Genomic DNA, 24,611 nt, shown 5'->3' with positions numbered 1-24,611 from the left:
CAAAAAGAACTGAGTTTCCAATATCACTGTCCTGAATAATACAGTAATAATTTACTAATAATAATTTATGATGGACTTCTTCAGCAGCATGGGGACATTTTTTGATGTCATAACATATAAGGGAACCAGCATGGTGGAATCGGGAGTTTGAACCTATTGTTATCCATGTATTTATTTTTGTGTTTATATCTTGAAATGCGATTAGCAGAGTCTCTAGTAGAAAAACATGAGCTTTGAGTTTGCTCAGAGCTGTGTGTCAGCAGATGAAAGTTTAGGGTCCAATCCCACCAGTGGTTGGACACCTGATTTAGTTAGATCAGTCCTTTAAAACGTCTGAGACTTGGTGGCACATGATAAAAATACCCACCCCACAGCATGGTTATGAGTTTTGAATGAAGACTCTATCATTACCAAGCAATGAGTAGGCATGTAGTAGGTGTTCTATAGATGTAAGTGATCTCTTTCTTTCTCTCTACACAGTCAGAAAGAACTTTAAAGAATTTTTTTCTTCTATTCTCAGAGCATGTGTTTGGTCTGATAGCTTCAGGAGGGCTATTAAGATGAAAATGAATACTTTTTAGGTATAATGTATGGTGTTGATTTTTTTTTTTTTTGCAATAGAACTTGAGTCCTTGAATCAGATGGGCAATGGGGTTCACCCAGGATGGAATGACCAATGCATTTCTTCTTAAAGTAATTCATTTGGTCCAGCTCTCACCAAACTTCTCCTGCAGTTGTCCCCCTCTGCAAAAGGCAGGCCAGGCCAACAGTTCTGGAGTCATTCTTGAGCCCTTCCTTTTTTGTACCATATCTGATCCACCAGTGATTCCGGTCATCTCCAATTTCAAAATGTATCAGGACTCTGCCCCCTTGTTTCTGCCTCCTCCATTTGTCTTCCTGCGTCTCTTTCCCCAGATGAACTCAGTAGTTTCCACCTGGTCTCCTCACCTCTGCTCTCACCTTTTCTACAGTCCAGTCTCAACTCAGTTTCCAAAGCCATCCTTTGAAAACCTAAGTGTGAACCTTTCTTCTGTCCAGAATGCTCTAATGCTTTCCCAACTCTCTCAGGCTCAGAGCGTCAGTGCTGCAGTGGCTTCCAGGGCCCTGCATGATCGGGTCCTATTACCTTTCAGATCTAATCTGCTACTCTGCTCCCTCACTCTGCTCCAGCCCCAGTGGCCCCTTGGATGTGCTAGGCCTACTCTCACTTTAGGGTCCCCACTTATCCCCCTGCTCAGATGAGTACTACTTGGCATGTAGTAGGTACTTGACAAATATTGTGGCACAAATGGCTTGGATAATTATCTAATGACCCAGCGCCCCTTGGCTTATGTTATCTGTGTGTCCCATAACTATTGCTTCTGGTTTGGTAGTTTTTGTTGTTAAGTTTCCCAGCAGGGGCATCCTGGTTCTCCCCCCATGCCTGGGAAGCCCACTCCCCATATCAACAAGAACTAGTATCAGAAAGATGAATTGGTTCCAAATAGTTCCCAGCCCTAGGTCTCATCAACATTTCCCTTCTCTTTCTTTTACCTGATAAACATTCGCTCCATAATGGAACAAACTTACTCAGCAATTCCATTTTCTTTCTACACACACTGTACACGTCTTCTGCAGTATTCGTGGGCCAGACGGAGGCCACAGCTTATCCACAGAGTGCCTTGGATGAGTGGGCAATGGATGGAGAGTGTCCTGGCTCGTGGGTGTGCTCCATGACATACAGAGAACAGTTCTTATCTGCTTCCGATATGACCTTTGTTCTAAAAAGATCCACTTGCACCTGGACCATTATAGGTAACATCTTTTTCTACAGAGGTGATTGTGATAAGCTGCCTCACCTGTGCCTCTAGCTGGGTCCCTGTTACATCCTCTATTGCGATGGCTACAGGTATAAAAGCAGTTACTTCTTACGGTGTGATCTGGTACCTTATGATGTGCACTATGTAGAAACATCAAGATTGGTCTACACTAGAGACTGTCTGAGATCAAGCAAACAATTTCAATCAAATCTCCCCCGGCCCAACAGAATTCTCCTAAGTAAAGAGGGGGCTGGGGTGGGGATCTTGGAGAAGCGACCAAAGACATTAAGGGCAATGACTTGTATTTACCACAAGCTGGGATGTCGCACAGGTCAGACTTAAAGTTTTCATCCAAGGTGAAGCACCAGGGCGCCTCCTTCTGATTCCCTGGGTTGCGGCAGTAGGAATGGCCTCCGTTTAGCTCTGGGAATCTGAGGGCAGTGAAGGTGTGCGTGTGGGGGTACTGGGAATTCCAGGGCTGGCACTGGCGCCCTGATTTGGTCACGCTGACCGTCCCCCGGTAGTCTACACCTGTGTTGTTATAGCACTTGTGATCTGAAAAACACAAAGAAAAGCCCAAGCTGCTCAAAAAAGACCAAGGCAAAGCTGGTTGGTGCTCCCCAGCCAGCAATTTCTGGAGGGGAGGGCATCCGATTAACCGCGTGGTCAGGGGCTATGCGGGGCAGTCTTCCTGCTTGCTGGGCTTGGACTCGGGGCTGCCTTGCAGTTACATTCCTGGGAGGATTTAAAGCTTATGCTTCAGGAATAAAACCAGTCTTCTGCAAGTATTTTTAATATTGAGCACAGAAGAAATCAGAACTGGGGTGGGACCTAGAGTTACAGAAGTAATTTCCTCGTGAATGGTTCAGTGAAGGTTCAAGCTAAGCTTTTCCTAACATTCTAACTGATGGCCTTCCACATGAATCATGTGATAACGAATCTAGCTGGTAATTCACAGGAAACGTGTATTAGTGCATTCTGGGTTGCTAGCAGGAGTCAGGGCTGTCTTGCTGATGGAGTGGACACCCATGAGAAGCAGAGCCATTTAAGCAACCCTCCCAGGTGACCACAGGGCTGAAATTTGAAAACACTGTAGAATTTTTGAGTTGAAATAAACTGGAGTTTGGAAGGTTAATGACTCTAGTAACAATGTTGATATTGAGCACTTACTATGTACTAATAAGCAGTTTAGAGCATTTTCTATCTATAAATTTTTTTATTAAAAAAATAGTAGTAATTACCAAAAGGAAACAAAAAAATTACCAGTGATTTTAATTCTAGATGAAAGGGACATGTATAGAAGAACAGTCTTTTGTTGGGGGTGGTGAAAGGGTAGAGGATAGAGGTCAGCCTTCATATATGATATTTTAAATTGCAGTGCAATATACATACCATAAAATTTATCACATGTGCATCTGGTACCTTCACAATGGTGTGCAACTTCACTACTACTAGGTTCCAGAACACTTCTCTCCATTATGTAGTGACTCCCACTATTCCTAGCCCCTGCCTCTAGCAAGCACGAATCTGCTTTGTGCCTCTATAGATTTGTCTAGTGCAGATATTTCATATAAATGGAATCATAAGCAGCATCGGGGCTACTTTTCACTTTATGTTGTCAAGTTCCATTCAGGTTTCATCATATGTGTGCATTTCATTCCTTTGTATGAATAAATAATATTTCATTGTGTGGATATACCACAATTTATTTACCACTCTTCCACTGATGGACATTTGGGTTGTTTATACCTTTTGTTATTGTAAATAGGGCTATTATGAACATTCATATGAGAGCTTTTGTTTGAACATCTGTTTGCAATTGTTCTGATTATATTCTCAGGAATGGAATGGTAATTCTATGTTTAGGTTATGGAGAAACCAGCTCTTATACTTTTAAATTGTTGTCTTCATGCAGCTTCTTGAAGGTAACTATATCTCGTCTACCATTGAACGTTCATGGTACTCAGACCATTGGAAGGTAATCTTACAACCAATGTGAACAATTACTGTCCTGATGTGAATAATTACTATAGGTCAAGGTCCATTTTCACTGTGCCATTGGGTTGCTGACCCTCAGGGCAGCACAGAAGGTCAGGGCCTTACTTTTACTTACTTATTTCACTTACTTTTATTTATAGGATCTGCCATGGGAATTCCAATCCGGATACAGTTTGCAGCTTCTGGGCTCTCCGGCTGAGGAAGATCTTCACAGTTTGGCAGTTTTAGCCTCATCAGAATCATGGGATTCGATCTTGCAAAAATGTACTCTGTTTGACACAGGACGTTTTCCAGGATTTCACATTCATCGCGACACAAGTCACGGGGCTTTGGGACAGCTGAGGTTTCATCACAGTATGGGAAGGCGTAGTGGCACAGGGAAGGAATGGCGAACTGAGAGCATTTATCAGATAAGTGACTGGAGGTGCCAATCATGGTGAAGGCAGCTGAAAAACAAACAAGATTATTAACTCCAGAGGCCAGGGTTTATCTGCTCTGGTTATCTAGTGAACAGATAGCAAATACACACACGCGGGGAGGAATCTGCTGTGCTAAAGCTGCCGGGGCCAGGAGGAGGAGATTCATTTCAGATGTCTAAGCAGCTTACTCTCACTGGCTTGAAAAAATCATTTTGACTACAAAGTTTAGGGGAAAAAAAAAAAAAGTATTAAATTACATATGTACTGTTTCCTAATAAAAATAATTAATTAGGTTAAAGTACAATACATTTTTCATTTTTTACTACAAAGCAATAGAACTTCGTGTTTCACCCGGGACTTTTTATTAGTTTTGCGAGGCTTCTAAGACATTTGACAGCTCCAGGGCAGAACTTGCCTCAGGCAGTGGCTGAGCCTGAGCACAGCACTGAGCTCTGTGCCTTGCCAGATGGCAAGAGTTGCTGGGCGAGTTTGGGTAACTTGCTTCATTTCTTTGCGGCTTGAGTGCTTTCTATTCCATTTTCTGAAAATGAGGCAACTCACTTGGAAGTTCTGGAAGAGCACAATCCAATTGTTCCAGTATGTATCATAGGCTATTAGTGCTCCTCTAGCTTAACCTCGTCCCTGCGGGTATCTAGGTAAAAAGAGCAGCAGCCTGGCAAGGCAGCCCCGCGGGTGTTGGTGCTGTTTCTCCACCTGTGTTTCTTGGAACTTTAACCCTGTAGCATATTAACAGTGTTTGAGGAACTAAGATTACACAGTCAAACAAGTTTGGAAAATGCTGGGCTCAACGAAGTTAAATGGAGGGGGAAAAAAATCTACAATACTTCCCAGTAAGCTGATGCCCTCTGAACAACTCCAAGACGATTACTACAAATGGGTCACCAAATATTTAGATCAGAATCTCCCTTTATTTGTGTAAATTCTTGATAAAAATAATTGTGCTTAAATGTTCTTATATTAGGTTAAAACGTACCTTTTATAGCACCTCCCTATCAATCCTACATCTGCTCTTCGCAATGTCAGAGTCTTCTTCTTCTTGAAAACTTGAGGGCTTCCAGAAATGGCAAGTCCAACTTTCCATAGTTGCTTCTCTGGGTTAAGTAGCTCACCTCAGCCTCCTCTCTGTTCCTTGAAATTCCTCAGAGATCATACTTTCTGGACCTTTTGCAGTTCTATGTTCCTACATAGGAATGTTCTGTTTTGTTTTTGATACTGAGGATCAAACCCACAACCTAGCACAAGCTGGGTAGGCACTACACCACTGAGCAACATACTCTGCATTTTTAATTTTGAGACAGGATCTTGCTGAGTTCGAAAGGCTGGCCTCGAACTTGGGATCCTCCTGCCTCAGCCTCCCCAGTTGCTGGGATTATAGGCATGCCCCACTATGCCTGGTTTTATTCTTGCCTCTTTTTTGCTCTCTTGCACTCTTCAAATTAACATGTATTGTGCAAATTAATGAATTTCACTGTGACATTTCCTTACATGCATATATGGGGCATGGGTCATGTATACCTTCCTTCTATCTTCTCTGTCCTTCCCTGTTCTTGCCACTCTTAAATCCTCAAGTTGCTAGAAAACTACAATAGTTAGATTTGAATTTCAGAAAAACATGTGGGATATGATTTTGTTAAAAGTTATATGAAGTTCAGACATAACTGGAGAACCTATATTTGTATTTGCTAAATATGTCAGCCTTATTAGAATTTCATGAAGGCGATTTCAATGGATTGCAAAGGGCATAAGGCACAGAAGCACAATGACAACACTCATGAAAAGGGCACACGGCCATGGTAGCCACCAGAACTAGGGTGGAAATGGTAGCCACACTTGTGGGAAAGGGTTGCACTCTTGGATTTCCGTCAAAAGAAAATGAAGACAATTACATTTCAGTAAAGAAAAGTGAAGAGTAAAATATTGAAAGGTACAGCAGGAAGACACCTAAGGTTATCTGCCTCATCACTCATTTCCCATAGGAAGAAGTGATTTTCTTTTTTTCCCACTTTCCATATTTTTAATTGGTGCATTACAGGTGTACATAATGGTGGGACTTGTTACAAATTAGTACATGCACACGACATAACAATATAATGTGGCCAGTGCTGTTCCCCCGTGTTTTCCCCTTCCCTTGACTCCTCCCTCCCCCAGTTCTTTTCTGCTACTCTATTGATCTCCCTTCAATTCTCATGAGATCCTCCCACCTTTCTTTTCCTTTTTTTCAGAAGAAGTGATTTTTGTGGACAAGAAGCAATTACCCCCAAGTCACTGGAATGATAGCTCTGGGATTCATGTCCAGAGTTCTAGACTCTAATTTCACTCTCTTTTAGTCCACATCATGTTGCTTCCCAACAGTAAGCTCTGTGAGGGCAGAAATACCTGGCCTGTTTACACCATCACATCCCCAGTGCCCAGGCCAGCTCCTGACATGCTGAAAACACTCAGTAATATTTATTGAGTGTTTGAGTGAATGTGAGATTTCTCAAAGCTTCCTTTTCCTCTAAGAGTGATCTTTAATAAATTATTTTAATGTAAATTCCAGAGCACAGAGATCATGTCTCATGCTTCTTTATGGCCCTGCTCCCAGCCCCCATGCCTAGTCTAATCTTTTGTCAAGAGGAAGCTCAATGAGATTGTTAGTGAGAAAAATAGTTATTCAAGGGATAAATATAATTTTATTGGTGTTACCTACCTGTAATCTGATTTTCTATTTCCCCTTGCATATGCAAAGACTCCATATAGACAGTGCGGTTGCCAATAAATCGTGCACATGCAATTCCTCTGTATGGCTGACAGAATCCATCTTCTTCATACTCATCTCTAAAACAAAGCATAGCTGTTATCTGGTGTACCCCTTACAGTCAGCTCTGACTGCACAATTCCCAAAAATGCCACTAGGGGGCGCATTGAGCATAGTATCCTAAAGACTGCTAAAGAATCAGGCTTTTGCGCAGTTCTTAAAAACATCACTTAAAACATCTGTTGGTCACGTTGGTCAAGTTTCCTACACCCCCAGAAAATCATCCTGAAGCACAAAATCATCCTTAAACATGGGAGAAAACGCTTTTATTTTCGCAGCTGGTGGTGGGCTGGAAGATGATGTCGTTATAAGAGTAAAGAGGAAATGAGTTGGAAATCTGGGCACATGCTCTACAGTTTTTTGTTTTTTAAGCACAGATTATTTCTGCTTCATTTGTTACAATGGCGTGGGTGTATTGGCCACAAGATCCACTCCAACTGACATGTCAATTAGGAGGATCCATAGGGTAAGAAGTTGGGTGCAGCTGGAAGGAACCAGAGTGCAGCCTGGATAGGTGATTTACTGCTTAAGAGCTACCATCTCTACCACGCAGAAAGACAGGCGTGGACCTGAAAATTTGAGATGAGTCACTAAACCTACAGGAATCAGGAGAAAATGCCATTGGAAATCTTGTCTTTGTGATACCCTAAAATTTTAAAAATAGTCTTAGTAAAATTTTGCTGCCTCAAAATAATAAAAGAAGGAAGTAGATTTTATCTTGAAGACAGAGGGACCCCAGTAAATTACTAGCAGTGTGGTAAGTAATGAGCCTGGAGATCAGAATCCTCAATGGAAGCTTCAATATGAAAGGGCAGAGGCTATAACTTCCCTAAAATGGGCCCAAGACAGAATGCAGGACATCCAGCTGATTCTCAAAGGAAGATCATAGCTATGCCAAAAGCTGCCTGCCACATTTGTAGATTGATATCTACCCTGATGCTTCTCCTCAGCTCACCTGGCTGCTGTTGATGCATCACCACAAAATATCATTTCCCTCCTGGGTTTCTTCTAAGTTAAAAGCCAGGAGAACAAAATTCCTTTTCTGGGTTTAAACTGTGGGCATCCTTAGGCAAGTCCTCTGTACCCTCTGAGTCATGAATTTCTTGTCTATAAGATGGGGATGATAATTGATCCCTCTAACTTCCAAGTGTAAGTCACAACAATCCCATCAAATAGGTAAAGGTCTTTTAAATTGCAGAGATGGTATTGATTATTATTAAAGTACTTAAAATGATCAATGAGGACCTTTATTTAAAAGACAGACATTTACTAAGCTCCTAGCTTGGAACATGGTCTACCGTCAGGGCTTTAGTGCAGGACTTCCCCACTTGGGGGGTTTGGTACAGGAGTCTACGAAGCCCACAGTACAGCTGCCAACCCGAAAAAAAAATTCTGATAAGACAGTTATTTTCTGCAGCTTTCTACTCCTCAGTCCACACCAGTGCTTTTGGAGGTGGGGATGGGGTAAGCATCTTTAGTTTAGTCTCGAAAATAGCCTGTATTGCAAAACTCTTAAAAACTTAACCTTTAAGTACACATATAAATGAATATATCATATACCTGACATAAAGACATTGAAATTTTAATGTTGTGCAATCCTGCAAGCACTCCATATGTTTACTTTCATAAATCCTAGAGTAATGTTGAAGCCTTTTTGGCTTAAATTTTACTTGGGTTGTAAAATTAACCCAACTTTTATTGGGTAACTAATACCATAAACCTATGGGGAGAAAGAAGGTTCTCGATGACCTAGCTTTGGATGCTGGAAATGTAAGCAGAGACCAGAACTCACCCCCACACCACCCCCTGCTATTAGAGACGATGCTTTTCTATCCTTCGGCATTAACCGAGCCCTGAATATTTAAAGTGTCATTATGAGAACCCTTCGTCCTCCCCTACATTAAACTCTCAAGGCCTCAATTTATATCTCTGGGGAGGACAAAACCCTGGAATTACCCCCAGATATAAATCCCCAACCTACTGGGAGTTCCCATATTTTATGTGTGAGGCTTAGGCTAAACTTCTTACCACCTTTCCAGTTCAAGCCTCTTAAAAAGACTCTGAATATAAATATATGTATATTTATATATACATATACATACATATATATATTTTCAAAATAAAATGGAATGCAATTCCTTGGCTGCCCATTTCTTATCAAGGGCTTACCGCTGCAGGTGTACTGAATTTTGGACTATGCCTAGAATTGCTGCTACTCTGGCCAACCTCCTGGGGACAGATATTTTCAAAAACCAAAAACCAAAAAGCAAACCAGTATGTAACGTCATCTGCTGGGAAGCAGTTTCAGCTCTGGCTGCTTGTAAGAATCTCTTCAGGCAGCTTTTGAAAATACCAGTGCTCAGGCCTCACCTCGGACCTATTAAATTATGCTCTCTGGGGGCAAGGCTTAGGAATTTGTGCTAAAAAAAAAAAAAATAAAGAGAAAAAAAAAAAAAAAAAAAAAAACACCTCCCAGGTGATTTAAACGTGGTGAAGAACCACAGCACTAAAAAAACAAACTCATATTAAGTGTCTGCTCCTCTGCTGCGTGCGGTGTGAGGTGTTTTCTTCACAGCAGCCTAGTTGAAGTATCTCATCTTTATTTCACAGAAGGAAACCCTGTGGTTCAGAGAAGTAGCCTGAAATTCACAAAGCCTGTAAGTGGTAGAGCTAGGATTTAAAGGGAAAAATTCAAGCTCAGGCCCTGTTGCTAGATCTATGTTCAGTTTTCCAAGATCAGCCTAATTGTAAGTATGAGACTTTCTGATGAGCCTTTATTCTCTCTTAAGCTCTGTTGAGTTCCACATACTTATAAAATAGTAAGTCATTTCATACTGACTGGAATCTTCTAAAGAAGGTGCAGTGTGATTATTCCTATTTTACAGATGAGAAAACTAAGGGCCAGAAAGTGTCCAAAGCTGCACAGCAAGCAGAAGTGCTAGATTTGTCCTAACGCAGTGCTTGTGACCATACTCAACAGTTTTTTTTTTTTTTTTTTTTTTCCCCCACATGGTTTGGTGATGGAAATTTCTGCACTTCTCACAGGGGCTTTCTACAGTGGAGATGCTTTGGTGTACACAGAGCGGCAGAAAGGTTTTCTTTTAAACCCAGGTCACAATCACCTTTCATTCCTTCCTATTTTCCCTGCTGGCTTTGGCTGGGGTGGGGGGGTGGGGGGGAGAACAAATGCTCCCCAGCATTAATCAACTTTATGCTTTTTTTCAGCTCACACTTCTTTCATCACTGATATCTTCCTGCCTCACTTCATGCTGTGCAAATTAAAAACATGAAGCGGCAAGGCAGCTAAAGTGCAAGGGCACTTGCAGCTAGCGTGTCCCAAGCCACATTCTGCAAGGTGAAAAAGGCAGATGGAATCTGGCTGTTGATCACAGTGGCTGCCAAGGCGCAGCACATGCTCTGAGGGAACTCAGGTTTTCTCATAAAGGGAACTTAGTTACCATGCTACCAGCCTCTGCAGTCTTCCAGTTTGCTGTCACAGAATTGGGAAAGACGGAAAACGTTTTGCCCTCTACTTCCCAGGTCTCCTTCCCTAGGGCAGGAAGATTATAATGGATGATGGGACTTTGGGGTAGCAGTGGGAGTGTCCATCGAGGAAACTCTGGAGAGCAAAGAAAAGCAACCTTGTTTTGTGGAGACTTCATCTCATGCGTGTGCCTGCCTTTGTTTCCAGCCTCCTTCCCTGCCAGGGAAAGAGGCTGATGACACCACACTAATGATCTTGCAAGTCTCAAAATAGAGGATGCATTTTAATGTTCCAGTGGTTGCACACATGCTCTTTCTGAGGCCTGGAATGCCCTCTGCATCTTTAGGATTCAGGTCCTAATTCCCTTAGGAAATTAGGCACTTACTGCCCTTAACTCTCAGCACCGTGGCCACACCATTCTATGGAGTACCAATGTCATATTATACCTCTCTGTTTAGTGCTCACTCACAGAACAACCTAATTCAGATTGTGGTGACTGTCCTAGGCAACCCACTGTGGACCATTCTCCATCCCGGAAACATCCTCCTTACTGGAAATCATTTTCTTTCTCATCAGAATAACGAAGGGCACAGGCAGATCTAATAGATGTAATCGGCAGAATGAATTCTTGCTGATGAATTTGGCCCTAAAAAGTTCCATTTTGGGGAAAGCACAATGCATACTTCTTTGTGGGAAGAGAATGGATGTAGAGGTGTTTTGCTAACCATAATACCTCACTAAAACCAGAAGATTGGTACTCAATTAGCTTCTACACAAAAACATTCACAGCGGCACTATTCACAATAGCTGAAAGGTGAAACCAACTCAAATTTTCCTCGATAGATGAATGGATTAACAAAAGATGGTGGACACATAGGGTGGACTACTATTCAGTCATAAAAAAGGGATACAGTGCCGAAACACGCCACAGTGTAGAAGAACCTCAAAAACATTATGTTGCCGGGTGTGGTGTGCATGCCCATCATTGTAGCGGCCTGAGAGACTGAGGCAGAAGGATTGTAAGTTCAAAGCCAGGCTGGGCACCTTCATGAGACCCTGTCTCAAAATAAAAACAAAAAGGCTTGGATGTAGCACAGTGATAGAAAGTTCCTGGTTCAATCCCTAGTACTGGAAAAAAAATCACGCTTAGTGAAATAAGCTGGACCCACCCACATATTGCATGATTCCCTTTATATGGGCTATTCAGAATAGGTAATTCACAGAGACAAAAAGGTTGGTGGTTGCCAGGGTGGGGAGGAAGGAACGGGAAGTAACAGCCTAATGAGAGAGGCAGTGGATGTGCAACACTGTGAGTGAGCTAATGATACGGAATTAGTCACTCTGAAAGGGTTAACTTTATGTTTTATTTAAAAATATCTCATTTGTACAAGAGGGCCAGGTGGAGGGAGCTTACTTGGGAGAGGCCATGGCTACTGTTCCAACTCTCTGAGATGAGGAGAGGCTTTGGGGTAGCCTTGTGGGGTGGCTGTCAGATTCATCTGATGTTAAGTGTGGGCAATTCACAGAGCATGGCAGTGTGTAGCTTTGTTCTGATTCTCAGGGCTCTCGTAGTAGATTGGCAGGGAAAGTGGGCTCCATAAGCCCACAGCACGGCAGTGGGACGGGCTGCAGGGAACTAAGTCATCTAGCATCTCTGAAGTTACCCACTCCACCCTTGTATAAGCCCTGCTATGAACCGCGGGGACGAAATCATATCAGGACGACAGAGCCAGAACCCAAGCCACCAAGCAGCATGTCAGCATGCATCAGGGAGAAATGGCATCCCGAGGTGTGCTCCAGTGAGCCGTCCAGCAAAGAGTGGGTCATTTCTTCTCATGTGGTTAGCATTTTCTCTTTTCCCAAGCAAAAATAACTTCCCAGTGCCTTCCCAAAAGACTACCATGGCCAAAAATGAATGGAAAGTATCCCTTATTAAAATGTGTAAATCAGGTTAAAAACAAAGCCACATCTGGCTTAGATACCCCAGGCTAGGTGGGAAGTCTCCCCACAGCCTTGGGCGACACAAGATCACTTAAAGGTGAAAATTAGGTATAACAAAAGCAAAAAGTACACAAAAACAAAACCAAAAACAACATAAACAAAACCTTCCACATAGCAAGGGAAATAATCAACAAAGAGACAACCTGCAGAATAGGAGAAAGATATTTGTAAACTATTCATCCAACAAGGAGTTAATGCCAGATATATATATATATATATATATATATATATATATGTGTGTGTGTGTGTGTCTATATAGATATATAGATTATATATGTATATAGATATATAGATATTTCATATATATATATATGTGAAACTCAAACACTCAACAGCAAAAACAAACAAAACAAAACCATACAAACAAACAGAACAAAATAATCTGATTTTTAAAATGGGCATATGATGTGAATAGATATTTTGTAAAAGAAGATATACAAATGGCTAACAAGTGTATGAAAAAATTCGCAGTTTCACTCATCATCAGGGACTTGTGAATAGAAACTATAAGAAGATACCAGTTGGAATAGCAATTATCCAACAACCAAAAATAACAAATGCTGACAGGATATAGAGAAAGAGAAATCTCTGTTGGTGGGAATGTAAATTAGTATACTACCTACATTCCATACTTTATGGAAATAGTATGGAAGTTACCCAGAACACTAAAGATAGAAATACCATGTAATCCAGAAATCCACTACTGGGTATATACCCCAAAAAGAAAGGAAATCAGTATGCCAATGAGCTGCCAGCAAGCCCATGTTTATTGTAGCACTATTCAGAATAGCCGAGATACAGAATCAAGCCAGATGTCCACTGATGGGAGAATGGATAAAGAAAATGTGACACACACACACACAGAGTGGAATATTATTCAGTCATAAAAGAACGATATTTTGTCATTTGTGGGAACAATGGATGGAAGTGAAGAACATAATATTACATAAAATAAGTCAAGTATATGACAAGTTCTCACTCATATGTGAAGCTAAATGAATTGAATCGAAGCTAAATGAATTCTAATGGAAGTGGAGAGTAGACTGGCAGTTACCAGAGGCTAGAAAGGGTAAAGATTTGGTAAAAAACAAAAACAAAAACAAAAACAAAAACTGTGAGATAGGAGGAATCAGTTCTAGGATTCTATATAGCACAGTAAGGTGACTGTAGTTAAAAAGTTTATTGTGTAATTCAAAATAACTAGGAGAAAGGATTGTGAATGTTCCCCACACAAAGAAATGACAGATATGTTAACAAGCCCAATTTGATCATCACATGTTGTATACATGTATCAAAATAACACTGTATATATCAATAAACAGGTACAATTGATATGAATCGATTAAAATAATTTTAAAAGGGAAATTTATAATAAAATTAAGGATCCAAGTAAAGGATGCAGAATTAGCCCGATGCAGAATTAGTCCAATGCAGATAGAAGATCAGAGACAAGAAGACTTTAAGAACAGGTTACAATCAGACATTGTCTCAAAAGTTACCACCTATCCAAAAATATCTCCTTCTTTTTCCCAAGAGGACTTTGAGCCTGGAAGTATCCTTAGTGAACTGCCAACCAGGATGAGGTGACATAATTTAAATTGCATGGGCTTTAGCCGCACACATCTTGGAATGAGGCCCTTTTGGTGGAGAGGCATCTGGATGGGTACAGGCAAACACAGAATGAGCTAGTCTGAGTGAAGGAGGAAGGGGAACGTACTGGAAAGGGAGCTGTCAGGCCGCACCAAAAGCAGACTTTGCCTCTGGCCGACTGTGGTCAAGATAAGTGATCCCAAAGTTATCTCACAAACCGTTTTCTAAAGACCGGTCTGAAAGTGGGCATCAAAGAGGGTAATGTGTTAACATATTTGACCTTCCAGGTCAATTTTCAAAGGGAGCCAATCAAGGTATGTCACCCAGAGGGTGGATGACTCGCGGAGAAGACTCCAATCTATTAGGCAGGGAACTCAGCTGGCCCTGGCATCCCTTTGTCTTGTGTTGGAATGCATTTGTAAGCACAGGCAATTTTGAGGTGACTGTGTCCAATATCACGTGTGCTTCCCACAACTGGGCACTGACAACTGTGAACATTTATTCCCTCATTCTGTCTCACACCACTTTTTTTTTTTTTTTTGCTTTAAAAAATTAAATCAAATTTCAAGGTTTCTCCCCCTCTTGGCCATGAACCATTAAAACAAACAGATGAATAACATTCTGTCATAGTTTCGCAGACAGCACATAATAGTTACTTGTGTCCAACTCAGAAATGGGAAGATATTGGCTTTGCTTCATGGCAATGTTTGGACACAAGGGTTGCGCTGCTCTTGGAAAAAGAGAAGGATTACCAGGCTTGAGTCTCACACATGTAAAATCTGAAGGAAAATGATGCTTGTAATGTATTTATTCTTATTAAAACAATATATTTGAAATGATAGGACTGCACTTGTGCGGGTGCTTATAAGAACAAAAGAGGTCACTCATAAAAAGAATGGATGAGTTTTGTCTTCTTCGGTTTACTGAAGTTTTCATGGTAGGGTGGCCTTGCACCTTCTCAGAATGCCTTGGATGTTTTCACGTTTTCCTTCTGTGAAGGTCTGTGCTGCCCCTGAGGTTAGGGCCGAAGCTGGGAATGCACAGGTGACTGTTGGAGCCCTCAAAGTCAGGGCCCCCGAGTTCTCATTAGAAATCCTACGGATGTGCTTTGGCAGTTCTCCAAATATCAGGCACTCAAACTGTTCCCTCAACTTGCCCATTGAGAATAATGGGACTTTGGAATAATATGAAAGTCACACATACCAGCATACCAGTCTGGGCAGATTTTTTACCACAAATGTTGCTAAGATTTTTTTTTTTTTTCCTTTCCTATTTTCCTTGTGTGCTTTTGGCCATGGATTGGGGGGAAAATAAAAAAAGGTTTGTGGAAAGAGTGGTAAGTAGAATTTAGGGATGTTGTAGGAGGATTTAATTTCATCTCACTACTCAGAAGTGAGGTGAAACCCAATCCCCAATCCTTGCTTTTCTGTTTCATCTCAGTCAGCTTCGTCTCCTACTCCTGCTGCTGATGGAAGCTAAGAAGGCGACTGGCCTCCATGCAAGGTGGTGAGCAGAATTCCACCCCAGGCCCCAAAGGGCAATGCAGAGGTGCCACGTGAAACAGAATCTGATTGATTTTTAAAAAGTATAAAAGTAGAAATTCACGCTAAAACAAGGATTAAATGTGTGATGCACCAAATGAGATGAAGGAGACAAGCAGTATCGGTGAAATAAGGGGTCTCTGGGAAAGTGGCAAAATCCAGTGAGCTCCTTAGGAGAAATGAGGAACAGGGGTGGGTTATGGAGGACTTTAACTGGAGTGGGAACGTGCAGGCAGAGGGAGGGGAAGGTTCATACTTGGCCTCCAGATACCACAATGCAATCTCTGTCTCAGTCTAGTGTGGAGGAGAAATTTAATCTCTATCCGCCATTCTCTCGCATCTCATCCTCTGCCCCCTTTCCTTCCCTCCTCTCTTAAGCCCACACTTGCCTTGAAGCACAGTGCTGAGAATTAAAGAAGGGGCAACTCTTAAGACGAAAAGGCTTTTGGAGGGGTGATTGCTTAAAAGAGGAATAACTCCACAGATCACAGGTTTAAACAGTATGCTGGCCAAGAAGGTGGAGTCAGAGGCAGGAGTGAGGTTAATAGGAGTCATAGTGAGAGGGAAGGGCTTGTCCAGGACAGGACCAAGGACCAGGTCTTCACTTGGGCTGTCTGGGGGAGTAGCTTCCATTACTTTTAAAATTTTTTTTTCTTTCTTTCTTTTCTTTTCTTTCTGTCTTCTTTCTTTCTTTCTTTCTTTCTGTCTTCTTTTCTTTCTTTCTTTACTTCCGTCCTTCCTTCCTTTCCTTTTCTTTCTTTCTTTCTTTTCTTTCTTTCTCTTTCTTTTTTTTCTTTCTTTCTTCTTTCTTTCTTTCTTTCTTTCTTTTGGTTTCTTTTGGTGTGGACACAAATCTTCAGTTTATATTTCTCTAAATTTTTTTTTTTAACATAGTCTTGTTTTAAATTTGCTACCTCAAAAATCATAGTAACAAAAAGGAGTGGGGGATGGATTCTATCCCACAGACAGGGGGCACCACAGAGTAGTGTAGTATGCCCACAGTGACACAGTATGCAGAGGGCAGTGCATCCCGCTGTTTCCATGGAGAGTAAGCATATGCCACAGGTGGCAGAAGGTGATAAAGGAGCCACTGGCAGAGTTGCTGTCTGTGGAAGGGGACTGTGAGCTCAGGGGAGACACATGCCTCAAAGCTGTCCCCCAGGCAGCCATGTAGTTGCAATGGGACATTATGGTTTGAGTATGTGGTGTCTTCCAAAAGTTCATGTGTGAGACAATTCAAGAATGTTCAAACATGAAATGATCAGATTAAAGAGCTGTGACCAAATGAGTGCATTAAGCCCCTTAAAAGGGTTAACTGGGTAGTAAATGTAGAGTGCAATCAAGGAAGTAGGTCACTAGGGGCATGATTCTAGGGTTTATATTTTTGTCCCTGGTAAGCAGAGTTTTCTCTCTCTCTGTTTCCTAGATGTCACAAACTGAGCATTTCTACCATAATGTTCTGTCTCATCTTGGGCCCAAAGCTATGAAGTCAAATAACCATGAACCAAACCTATGAAATCATGAGCTAAAATATACTTTTCCCCTTCTAAGTTATTCTTGTCTTTTGGTAAATGACAAAAAGCTAACTAATACAGAAATTGGTACTGGGGTGTGCTGTTGCTGTGACTAACCTGACCATGTGGTTGGGGAGCATTTGGAACTGGTTTGTGGGAGGAGTTTGAAAAAGCTTGGAGATGCAGGATGGAGAAGCCTTACAACGTAGTAAGAAGAGCTTAATAGGTGATTCTGGTGGGAACTCAGAAGAACAGAATTCTGATAGTAATGTGGACAGTAAAGACATGGCTCAAGAGGTTTCAGAGGAGAAGGTGAATTCTAGTGGAAATTGGACTACATTCATATTACATTCTGGGAAAAAAAGTTGCCTGTATTTGATTCATGTACAGAGACTTTTACAAGGCTGAATTTAGAAGTGATGGACTAATTAATCTGATGAAGAAAATTTCAAGACAGTACAGCATTCAGGTGTTGGCCGGATATTTTTGGAAGCTTTCAGCCAAGTTTACTGTAATAATCAGGAGCAGAAAGCAGAGTGGAATGATTTGAAAAACTTGCAATTTGACCATAAAAGTATGAGTAAAACTTGAGCTAAGAAAATATGGTCATTGAAGAGATTGTAGTTGCTAAAGAGACGCTAAGTACTTTACACAGAGATAATAGGAAAGATGACTTGAGGGCATCTTAGGAACTGGGAAGGCCATGTCCATCCCAGGTTCAAGGGTTTAAAAGTAAAAATTCTTTTGAGAAGAGTTCCTGGGAGCCCCTGATTGCACAGGGACTCCTTGGAAGTGGCTTTACCATGCTCAGCTATCCAGGCACTTAGAGGCCACTGCAGCCATAGTCCAGAGAGACCTGGCTAGTGCTCAAGATGGCAGCAGACCTTGGCATCATCCATCATGGTGCTGTTTCTGCAGGAATGCAGAATGGTATAGTTAGGTGGTCATGGAGGCTTATAGAGAGAGGTTGAAGGAAGGCCTGAGAGGCCAGGCAAAGTGCAGTAGGGTCAGATTCTCTTCAAGCAACGTCTGAGATGGTGATGCCTGAAGATGTGAGAAGGAATTTGAAGCTGCAGTGGAAACCCCTGAGATTAAGAGATGTCAGTAATATGGAACATCTGCCAAGGAAAGCTGCAGAAATCAAGCAGAAAAAGCCAAGAGAGAGGCCATGTGGGCTACAACCAGTAGCCATACGGGCAAATCTACACAAACCCTTTGGAGAGAACTTTAGGATGACATGAACCCCAGATGTTGGACATGGAGCTACAGGACTTATTTGTTCAGCTGGATTTTAGTTTTGCTCTGGTCCTATCTCTTTCTTCTAACCTCAGTTTCTCCATTTTGGAATGAAGATATTTACTCCATGTCATTGTATATTGGATATATGTAAGAAGCTTTTGATCTTTACAGGGCTCACCATAAAGAGTTTGCCTTGAGTCTCAGATGAGATTTTTGGATTTAGACTTTTGGCAATCTAAGACTCTGGGGACTCTTAGAAATGGACTAAATGTACTTTGCATTGTGAAATAGGCATGAGCTTTTGGGACCCAAGACAGATTGTTATGGTTTGGATATGTGGTGTTCCCCAAAAGTGTATGTGAGACAATGCAAGAATGTTCAGAGGTGAAATGATTAGATTATGAGAACTGTGACTTAATTGGTGGATTAATCCACTTTACTGGAATAACTGGGTGGTAACTGTAGGCAGGTAGAGTGTGGTGGAGGAAGTAGGTCACTCAGAGTGTGCCTTTGGGGTTTATAGTTTGTCCCTGGTGGGCAGAGTTCTGTCTCTCATTCTTGGTTGTCATGAACTGAGCAGTGTTCCTCTGCCATGCCCTTCCACCAAATGTTCTGCCTCACCTTGGGCCCAAAGCTATGAATTCAATTGACCATGAACTGAACCTCTGAAACCATTAACAAAAATAAACTTTTCTTCCTTTATGTTGTTTTTATCAAGTCTTTTGATTATAGCAACAAAAAACTGATTAATACAGGGAGTTTGTAGAACTCAGGTCTAACCCTCTCTATAGCTGAAAGAAGGAAGAGTGAGTAGCTCCATGACTTGATTAGGTTCACCACATAGTTGCAGAGTGCAGTCTACTGGGAAGTTCAGGGTTTTATAGACCCACAGAAATGGGTTTAGTCCTGATAGTTGCGTTCTAGCTCTATGCAGCCTTGGGTTACTCATATAGTCTCTTTGGGCCTTGTCCTCTCATCTGCAAACTGGCATGATACTTAAATGTGATAATGTATATAAAGTGTTTGCTCATAGCAGATGCTTATGAAATAGAAGTTCCAGTTCTGCTTTATTTATTCTAGAAATATGTACTGATTTGTGTAGTATATACTACAGGGTACCAATTGAGTACCCAAGACAGTGAAACAGACAAAATTCCTCATCCCTGTACAATTTATATTTTACTGGAAGCTCTTTCTCCTACTCCTTTATAATTTGTTATCTACACTTTCCTTTTATCATACCAAAAATTAGTCATGCTTAAAGTGATACTTGAATGTGGTCTCTGTGGACAGGTTAGGGACAAAGGAGGGTCTGTTTATGAGGTCGGAAAGAGCCACCAGAAGGCCAAGTCTTAAAAGATTAGTATTTAAGAAGAGAAGTTGGAATATACTGTCACTTGTGCCCCCATTTTGTTCTCCTGTTAGAGTGGATGGGCCCTCTAAGCTTCATACTGAGCTACAATAATTGTCTTGAACACATTCTTACCTGTTCATAGACGTTGCTCTGGCAATGATCCCTTTCCTCTTTGTACCACCATTTCCCCTACAATTTATACTGGACCCTTCCCATCAATACACCAATGTGCTATAATATCTCCCATCTTTAAGTAAATTTACTTCAGCCTGTGTTTCTGTTCAGTTTCCTCTTGTATTTTTCCTCTCCTTTTTATAGCAATGCTTCTCCCCCAAAAAATGTCTATAGCTAGTTTCTCCAGTTCTCCCATTTGCTCCTGGATCTGCCATTCCACTGAATAAGCTCTTGTCAAGGTCAATGGTCTTTATGCTACTAAATTTTACAGTGAACTTTCAGTTCTTATTTTATAGACCTAGCAGTAGTATTTGACACAGTTAATCCCTTCCTCTTGAGATGTTCTCTTTCAGTTGGTTTCCAAAATACTGTTCTCCTCTTACTTCTTTGGCTGTACTATCTTTAGTCTCCTTTGTAAGTTCAAGATCTCAGTAATCAAGAGACTTAATGCTCAGTGCTCAGATTTCTTTCTATATTTGCTCTATTTCTTAGCTTTAAATGACAATTTCTGTGCTGATGACTTCCAAATTCATATCTCCCATCAAGACCACCTTTTGAACCTCAGCCTCCACTTGGGTATCTGAAGGAACTTCAAACTCATCATATCTAAAATTGAACCTTTGTTTCCCTCCAAGACCATATTGAGCTCTTTTCCATCTCAGTAAATAACAACTTCTTCCTTCCAGTTATTCAAACAAAAACTTCTGAGTTCTCCTTAACTCTACATTTTCCCTCACACCACACCATCCCTCCATGCTTTCACCTCCTCCTTCAAAGTCTAATCCAAACCCACCTTTCCTACTCTTCTCTGATTGACACCATCATTCTCGGTACATGAATCTTTCTAATTGCCTCACAACTGGTCTTCCTACTCCACTCTTCTCCCTCTCATCTTGGTTTATTCTCAACATGGCAGCTAGAAGGATCCTTTTAGGACGTGTCACTCTTTTTCTCAAAATCTTCCCTTCTTGTGCTAAGAAAAAACTGGAGTTCTCACAATGTCTTTTCATAGTCTTCTCTTGCCCACGCTGCCTCTCTGACATCATTTCCATCACTTCCCCCCAAACCCTTACTTGATTATTACCCATTGCACTTAGCATCCTCAAGCATACTCTGTAAAGATATATTTGTTTATAAACTAATTTCATGGAGTCAGGAACTTTTTCAATCATTGCTATATCTCTAATGCTTTGCATCAAGTCATTGACAAAAAAATCCCAAATACTTATTAAGTGAACTAAATCTCTTCCACTCTTAACTTTAATTTGTTTAGTGGTAGCCAGGAAGGAGCCTAAATTCATCTAGAAACTTGAAATTTATAGTCAATTTCTCTGCTTCTCCGCCTAGTCACACAACTCCTCCTGTACCTAGTTCTGCTAAATGGAAGACACAAAGGGACAACATTTAAGAGTAGCAAAATTTACCATGAAAACTAAATTAACTTTCAGTGCATTTCTTGGATTTGACCACACTCTTCCCTCCTGGCTCAGGTCCCCACAATCCATCAGCTGATGTACCACAATACTGTTCTGAGAAGTCTGTCTCCAACCTTTCTACTCTTCCCAATTCACTCTCCAAAAGTTGCTAAAGAGACATCTAAAGTGGACGTCTGTCTCCTCCCTGAGGCTGATGCCTTCTGCAAACCACATTGCCATTCTCAGGTGCACATAGATACTTGTTACTTGGATAAGTTAATAAGAGCTGAATGCCACTAGCTTCTTAGCTAATCTCATTTTTTAAATGATTCCTTTCCTTCATTTCTTCTACCTCAAGTATGAAGATTTTGTTCTGTGGTTAACAATATACTAGGCCCTAAGGTAGATTTTTAAATGATGACCTTGACTTTAGCTTTGCATATTATTTTAATCATACCTATTGTTTATGAAAATGCAGAAAGAGAGAGAGAGAGAGAGAGAGAGAGAGAGAGAGAGAGAGAGAGAAGAAGAAGGAGGAGGAGGAGGAGGAGGAGGAGGGGAGGAAGAGCTTACTCTATACCTTCCTTGTGCCAAAAACCCTCAAGGTAAGGTTTTTTTTTTTTTTTTTTTGTACCAGGAATTGAACTCAAGGGTACTCAACCACTGAGCCACATCCCCAGCCCTATTTTGTATTTTATTTAGAGACAGGGTCTCACTTGAGTTGCTTAGCGCCTCACTGTTGCTGAGGCTGGCTTTGAACTCATGATCTTCCTGTCTCAGCCTCCTGAACTGCTGGGATTACAGGTGTGAGGCACCATGCCCAGTCATAATCCACATTTTATAGTTAAAGAAATTTGGGTTGTGGGATTAAGTCTCTTGCCCTAAACTTTAGATCTACTCCCAATTTCCACTGTAAAGGATAACTACAAAGCTAACAATACACATGAAAATGTGTGCACATATGATTGAGTGAGAAACAAACAGCACAAAGCCGTATTTGGCAGATAATAATGCCGTGTAAAATAGTTATAGGCACTAGATAAGAAAGGGTTCAGATAGAAATAGTGGGAATTTATTGAATCACTCATCTGCAGAATTGCCTAAGTGTCAACAACGATGCAGTAGTTAGATTAACAAGCTGAGAGAAGAAGCTTGAGCAAGGTTTTGTTGTACACTGCTTAGTCTCAGCAGAAGGGTGAGTTGGAGAAGTTTTCTTGGAGAAGAGGGAGGTGAAGGTGGGGAAGATAGCTAAAGGCAGAGGGAAAGATGGTGAACAGGTAAGATCCCTCCCAGGCAGTCTGCCTTGATTCAGGATCCCCCGACCACCAAGGACTGGTCTCATTTCCCTAGATATTGACAGGAAAAAGCTGACCAAGTAAGTTTCAAGTTTTTCTATGGCATTACCTAACTGAAGCAGGATGCTGGGACCAAAACTTGGCATGGCTGAATGAAAGTCACTGGGCTGGAATCAGAAGACCACGGTCTTGCTCTCATTTTGGCTGCCAAGAAGGTATTTCCATACAACCTTGGTTAGGTCACTTACGCATCCTTTGTCCCTCGGTTACATCCCATTTGTATAATATGGAATTTAAACTACACCGATATTGTTCTTTCCAATTCTAGGGTCTCTCCCAAGTCTAACGTTTTCTGGTTACTCTAGTTAAGCATTCATTGTGTCCCCACCAAGGATGGCTACTGTAGCCTCCCTCACTGATTCACTCTGACCTTCATTCTGAGCCCTATAAATTGACCTTTCACACAGAGGCAGAATGGGCGTATATCTGATAGGTAGATGAGATCATCTCTTTTCTTATAACTGTTCAGTGACTCCTCCAACTGCATAAAGTCCACTGGTGACAGTCTGGTACATCAACACTGATCATAGGCCCCCAATGTCCAGCACCCCCTGTATCTTAAGCTCTTTCTCAAGAAAGGACCTCTTGGTCTTTCAGTCCTGGTATTAAAGAAGAGCAGTGCTGAACACACTGTATTGTCACCGACATTTGTACCTCTCTGCTGTTCCCCTTCCAGCAAGTCCATCCTCTCTTTTTGTATCTGGATTACTCTCTTTCATCCTTCCAGTTTCAGCTTCATCTCATGTCCTTTAAGAGAGAGATGAGACTTTCCTGGAATCCTGGGATTGTCCATGAGAAGATATGTGCTCTCCAGCATCCCGCACTTACTTTATTCTGCCGTGATTATTTGTTGAGAGGTCTGTTCTCCCACTAGGTAGGAATGCTTCTGAAAGCAGCAGCAGTTCCTATTTTCTTTCTTTATTTCTTTTCTTTTCTTTTCTTTTTTTTTTTTTTTTTTGGTAGTTTTAATCCATCCCCAATCTCACTACCAGCTGAGCCCAGTACCTATAACCTGGTTCACAGAAAGCACCAATAAGTGTTTATGGAACTTTACTCCATGCTTTTCAGTGATGGCTGCACAGACCTCTGCCAGATTCCAATGCCATCAGTCTTGAGCAAACTCTCATTTGAATATAGTCCCACAGGTGGAAGGAGGCAGGCTCAGCCCCCATTCCTTAAGTGCACTTAGTAGCCCCCCATGAGCCCCAGCAACCTCAATCTGTTCTTTTCAGAGTTGGCAGGTTAAAAGGCAGTCAGTCTCTTTTGCTCCCTGCCCCTCCCTTTGATCTCTCTAACCAGAACAAAAAAGCCTCGTTGGTCCTTGGGGCTACAGGATGCCATTGTATGGGACTTGTAGTACAGAATCCTATCTGATTCAGTTTAGGTATTATTTCAAGCATTACTAAACACCCCTAACATATCGACTCCTGGCTTTGTAGTCATTTCCACTTGGAATGTTTTTAGGCTGAAAAAAGGCAGGTTTGTGAGAAGACATAAACATCTTTGGTGAGAGGTGACATGTGTTTTCCCCTCGTGAAAACACAGCACTCCTGTAGATTCTGCAACTTTTGGACACAGTACATAAAATAATCTCTTAGGCGATTAACTCCTGGCAGGCTTTGAGGTGAAGCAATTACCCCATGTTTTTCTTTGTCACCATTGGAAAGTTAACTGCGTCTATCTACTCTGTCCATGTCTGGAAAGCCAAAGCCCCGCCTGAAACCTTGTAAGCAAGCAGATGTAAAAATGCTTAGTGTTCACACGTTTGATTTAAATATTGACAAATTTTTTCATTAGAACATTAAACCCTTAGCTTTATTCATCTGCAATGCTTTCCAGGAGAGTGACTTCCCCCGTTAGAATGACTCCCAGTAACTCAATACAAACTTTGCAAGCAAGAGAACCATGGG

At 41.4% G+C, this 24,611-nt stretch overlaps 1 protein-coding gene across 2 annotated transcripts in view; it reads right to left on the bottom strand.

The window, feature by feature from the left end:
* Nucleotides 1-24,611, bottom strand: part of ROR1 (receptor tyrosine kinase like orphan receptor 1) — a 415,961-nt gene that overhangs the window by 27,340 nt on the left and 364,010 nt on the right. For both annotated transcript variants that reach the window (XM_079130945.1, XM_079130944.1), the window contains exons 5-7: nucleotides 6,927-7,054; nucleotides 3,926-4,243; nucleotides 2,109-2,354 (exon numbers count right to left, since the gene is read on the bottom strand). In XM_079130945.1, the coding sequence (XP_078987071.1) occupies nucleotides 2,109-2,354; nucleotides 3,926-4,243; nucleotides 6,927-7,054 (692 nt within the window). The remainder of the gene's footprint in view (nucleotides 1-2,108; nucleotides 2,355-3,925; nucleotides 4,244-6,926; nucleotides 7,055-24,611) is intronic.

This window comes from Sciurus vulgaris (genome assembly GCF_902686455.1).
Source record: "Sciurus vulgaris genome assembly, chromosome: 1".
NCBI classification, from domain to species: Eukaryota; Metazoa; Chordata; class Mammalia; order Rodentia; family Sciuridae; genus Sciurus; species Sciurus vulgaris.
Note: the sequence above shows the minus strand (reverse complement) of the source record. Positions and strands in the feature narration are given on the sequence as shown.